This window comes from Marmota marmota, unplaced genomic scaffold (assembly GCF_001458135.2).
Source record: "Marmota marmota marmota unplaced genomic scaffold, marMar, whole genome shotgun sequence".
NCBI lineage: Eukaryota > Metazoa > Chordata > Mammalia > Rodentia > Sciuridae > Marmota > Marmota marmota.
In genome coordinates, this window is record NW_026000253.1 from 1,420,206 (window position 1) to 1,424,642 (window position 4,437).

The 4,437-nt window shown below is 39.7% G+C and overlaps 1 protein-coding gene across 1 annotated transcript in view; it reads left to right on the forward strand.

Moving 5' to 3' along the window:
• Window positions 1-4,325: 4,325 nt before the first annotated feature.
• Pcsk1n (proprotein convertase subtilisin/kexin type 1 inhibitor) overlaps window positions 4,326-4,437 on the forward strand; it is a 5,633-nt gene continuing 5,521 nt past the window's right edge. Inside the window, exon 1 of the mRNA XM_048796616.1 lies at window positions 4,326-4,346. Within this exon, the coding sequence (XP_048652573.1) occupies window positions 4,341-4,346 (6 nt within the window). The 5' untranslated portion in view covers window positions 4,326-4,340. The remainder of the gene's footprint in view (window positions 4,347-4,437) is intronic.

Below are 4,437 nucleotides of genomic sequence, written 5' to 3' on the forward strand. Positions count from 1 at the left end.
ACCACTGAGCCACATCCCCAGCCCTATTTTGTATTTTATTTAGAGATACAGTCTCACTGAGTTGCTTAGCACCTCGCTTTTTGCTGAGGCTGGCTTTGAACGCTCTATCCTCCTGCCTCAGCCTCCTGAACTGCTGGGATTACATGCATATGCCACGGCACCTGGCTGTGTTTGTCTTCTTTAAGTATGTTTCCAAGGATCATCCATGTTGTAGCATATATTAGTACTTTATTCCTTTTTATGACCAAGTGATATTCCATTGTATGGCTATACCTCACTTTGCTTTGTTTCTGTTTTTGTAATACTTGGAATTGAATTCAGGGTCTTAAGCATGCTAGGCATGAACTCTACTACTGAGCTACATCCCCAGTCCTTTTTGTTATTTTGTTTTAAGACAGTGTCTAAGTTGCTAAGACTCCCCTAGAACTTGTGATTCTCTTGCCTCAGGCTCCCAAGTTGCTGAAATTACAGACATGTGCCATTGTGCCCAGCCTTATTTTTTTCCATTTATTAATTCATGGATATTTGGGTTGCTTCCACTTTTTGGCTATTATTTATAGTGGTGTTTTGAACAACATTCATGTAAAACTTTTGGGTGGACTCTTACATAGATTTTAAAATAAATTTTATTGACCTTAAAATATTCAGCAAACATTTAAATTGAGCATGTATTGAAGTTATATATTAATTTGAAAAGAAATTAAATCTTCATAATGTTATCAGGCACAGTTTTGTGTACCTATAGTCTTAGCTACTTGGGAGGCTGAAACAAGAGGAGTCCTTGAATTTGGGGCCAGCCTGGATAGCATATCATGACCTTGTCTCAAAATCTTTTTTTTTTTTTTGGTCCTAGGGATTAAACATAGGTATGCTTAACCACTGAGCCACATCCCCAGCCCTATTTTGTATTTTATTTAGAGATACAGTCTCACTGAGTTGCTTAGCACCTCGCTTTTTGCTGAGGCTGGCTTTGAACGCTCTATCCTCCTGCCTCAGCCTCCTGAACTGCTGGGATTACATGCATATGCCACGGCACCTGGCTGTGTTTGTCTTCTTTAAGTATGTTTCCAAGGATCATCCATGTTGTAGCATATATTAGTACTTTATTCCTTTTTATGACCAAGTGATATTCCATTGTATGGCTATACCTCACTTTGCTTTGTTTCTGTTTTTGTAATACTTGGAATTGAATTCAGGGTCTTAAGCATGCTAGGCATGAACTCTACTACTGAGCTACATCCCCAGTCCTTTTTGTTATTTTGTTTTAAGACAGTGTCTAAGTTGCTAAGACTCCCCTAGAACTTGTGATTCTCTTGCCTCAGGCTCCCAAGTTGCTGAAATTACAGACATGTGCCATTGTGCCCAGCCTTATTTTTTTCCATTTATTAATTCATGGATATTTGGGTTGCTTCCACTTTTTGGCTATTATTTATAGTGGTGTTTTGAACAACATTCATGTAAAACTTTTGGGTGGACTCTTACATAGATTTTAAAATAAATTTTATTGACCTTAAAATATTCAGCAAACATTTAAATTGAGCATGTATTGAAGTTATATATTAATTTGAAAAGAAATTAAATCTTCATAATGTTATCAGGCACAGTTTTGTGTACCTATAGTCTTAGCTACTTGGGAGGCTGAAACAAGAGGAGTCCTTGAATTTGGGGCCAGCCTGGATAGCATATCATGACCTTGTCTCAAAATCTTTTTTTTTTTTTTGGTCCTAGGGATTAAACATAGGTATGCTTAACCACTGAGCCACATCCACAGCCATTTTTATTTATTTATTTTTTAAAATTTGCCACAGGGTCTTTTTAAGTTGCTTAGGGCCTAGCTAAGTTTCTGAGGCTGGCTTTGAAATTGCAATTCTCCTGACTCAGCCTCCGATTTGCTGGGATTATATATTCATGTAGCAACATGCCCAGCCTCAATTTTTTTTTCATAATATTTAATAGTCTTGAAATGTGTCTTCATTTATTCATATAGTGTTTTATACATTTCAATGGAGTTTTAGCCTTTTCTTCAGAGAGGATTATTTAGACTAGTTTTCTGTTGTTATATGACAATATTAACACAAATCCTAAAACTTTAAACAACCTTCTCGGCTAGGATTTGGCTCAGTGGTAGAGTACTAGCATGCTGAAGGCCCTGGGTTATATCACCAGCATCACAAAATATACAGTACATACAACAAACATCTCAGTTTTTGTGGTCAGGAACCAAGGTATGAGTTAGCTGGATTTTCTGCTCAGGGTCTCATAAGCTGAAATCAAGATGTTAACTAGGGCTCCTGTGTCATCTGAGGCTTGACTTGGGGAAGGATCCACTTAGAAGCAGAATTCAGTTTCTTGCAATAATAGAATTGAGGGCTTCAGTCTAGGTGGATGTCAGCTGGAGGCCATCTCAACTCCTAGAGGCCAGCCTCTAGTCTTTGCTATTCAGGTTTCCCGTAGTGGCCACGTGCTTTATCAAAGCCAGCAAGGGAGTATAAGTCCCCTTATTTTAACCTTATTTTTAATTTTATTTAATTTTTTTTTTTTGGTATGGGGGATTGAACTCAGGGGTGCTTAACCACTGAGCCACATCCCCAGCCCTATTTTGTATTTTATTTAGAGACAGGGTCTCATTGAGTTGCTTAGTGCCTCGCAGTTGCTGAGGCTGGCTTTGAACTTGTGGTCCTCCTGTCTCAGCCTCCCAAACCTCTGGGATTACAGGCTTGCACCACCACACACAGCCAGGGCCAGTAGTCTAGAGGAACATCTAATCCTTTCTTGATTTTTAAATTTAATTTAATTTTACTTTTTTGTGGTGCTGGGGATTGAACCCAGGGCCTTGTGCATGCAAGGCAAGCACTCTACCAACTGAGCTATAATCCAGCCCTCAACCTTATTTTTAAATATAATCACCTCCATGTGAGCACATACAGTTAGTCACAATTGGTCATGCAAAGACATGATCACCAGAAGGTGGTGAGCATGGGAGCTACCATAAGTGTTTGTCCATTATACCGTTCCTAGGTGTATAATCATCAGCTCCATAAAGGGATGTGGGTAAGGATTTTCATTGTCTGTTGTTTGTGATACCCAAGACATGAAGACATGAATACAGAATCAATGGATTAGATAAATGTTCAATCATATGGCCACATCTTTCTCTTCTTTATAATTTAAGCCTTGTCATCATATTTTGTCTTAATTCCCAAACAAAATATATTTATTGTTTTATCTAATTCTAACATTCATTGTAACATTCTTTTCAGACAACAAAGCATAAAGGAGAAAATGCAAATCACTGATTATCTCCCCACCCAGAAATAACTACTGCCAATATTCTCAACATTTTTTCTTATGGAATATACATATATTTTATTAAAATCTTATTTCCTTTAATGTATCTTTTCTATTTTAAAAAATGTTTTAGGTGTCAATGGATCTTTTATTTAATTAATTAATTAATTAATTAATTTTTATATGCAGTGCTGAGGATTGAACCCAGGGCCTCACAAATGCCAGGCAAGTGCTTACCACTGAGCCACAACTCCAGCCCTCTTTTCTTTTTTGTGCTGAGGATTGAACCCAGAGATTTGCACATGCTAACTAAGCACATGCCCCAACACTGAGCTAAACCCCCAGCCCCTGATGTATCATTTAAGTGGCTTGAAATTCTTTCTGAAACAATATATGGACACAAATTTATGTAGGTATCTATTTATAGAAAAACAAGCATGTACTGACAGTAAATTAAGACAGAGGCAGGAGGATGTTGGAGAGATGAATACAGAAAATAGCCAGCTAAGGAGAGACAGATGGGGAGAGGAAGACAGCAATGGGAGCATAAAGACAGAAAGAAATGCAGAGAGCCATGGAGAGATTAAAAAAATACTGGTGAAGAGACAAGAAGAGGATGGAAAGGAGCATTTCTTGAGCTCCTACTGAATATCATTCTTATTAAACCTTAAAAGTCATCCTAATATTGGGTTTACTAGAAACACTCTTATTGCAAGTCAGGGCTGAGCATGGAGAACTGAGCTGTCCAGGGTCACTCCACCTGGATGGAACCCATCTCTTTGTAAAAGGTCTGGCCCACAAGAGACAGCTCATAGCTGTTTACCCAGTAAACAAAGTCCATCTCCCCAAGAAGGCAGAGGTGGGGACCAGCCCCCATTTCACTCCACTGAGTTAATTTTCCCTGTCTGCTAAGTCAACAGCATGGTCTGTTGCCCTAGCAACTGCCCTCCAACTGCCATGGTAACCGCCAGCACAGGCTCCAGCTCTCCACCTTGCCCCTTGGGTATTTCCATGGCGATGTGCGGGATACAGAAGCTGCCAGAGCCCTGAGGATGCGCGTGCGTAGAGTGGCAGGACCGGGTGGGCAGGAGGGGGCCTGGATCCTGGGCGTGCGCAGTCGCAGAGCACCGCAGCTGTGCCCCATAGCCC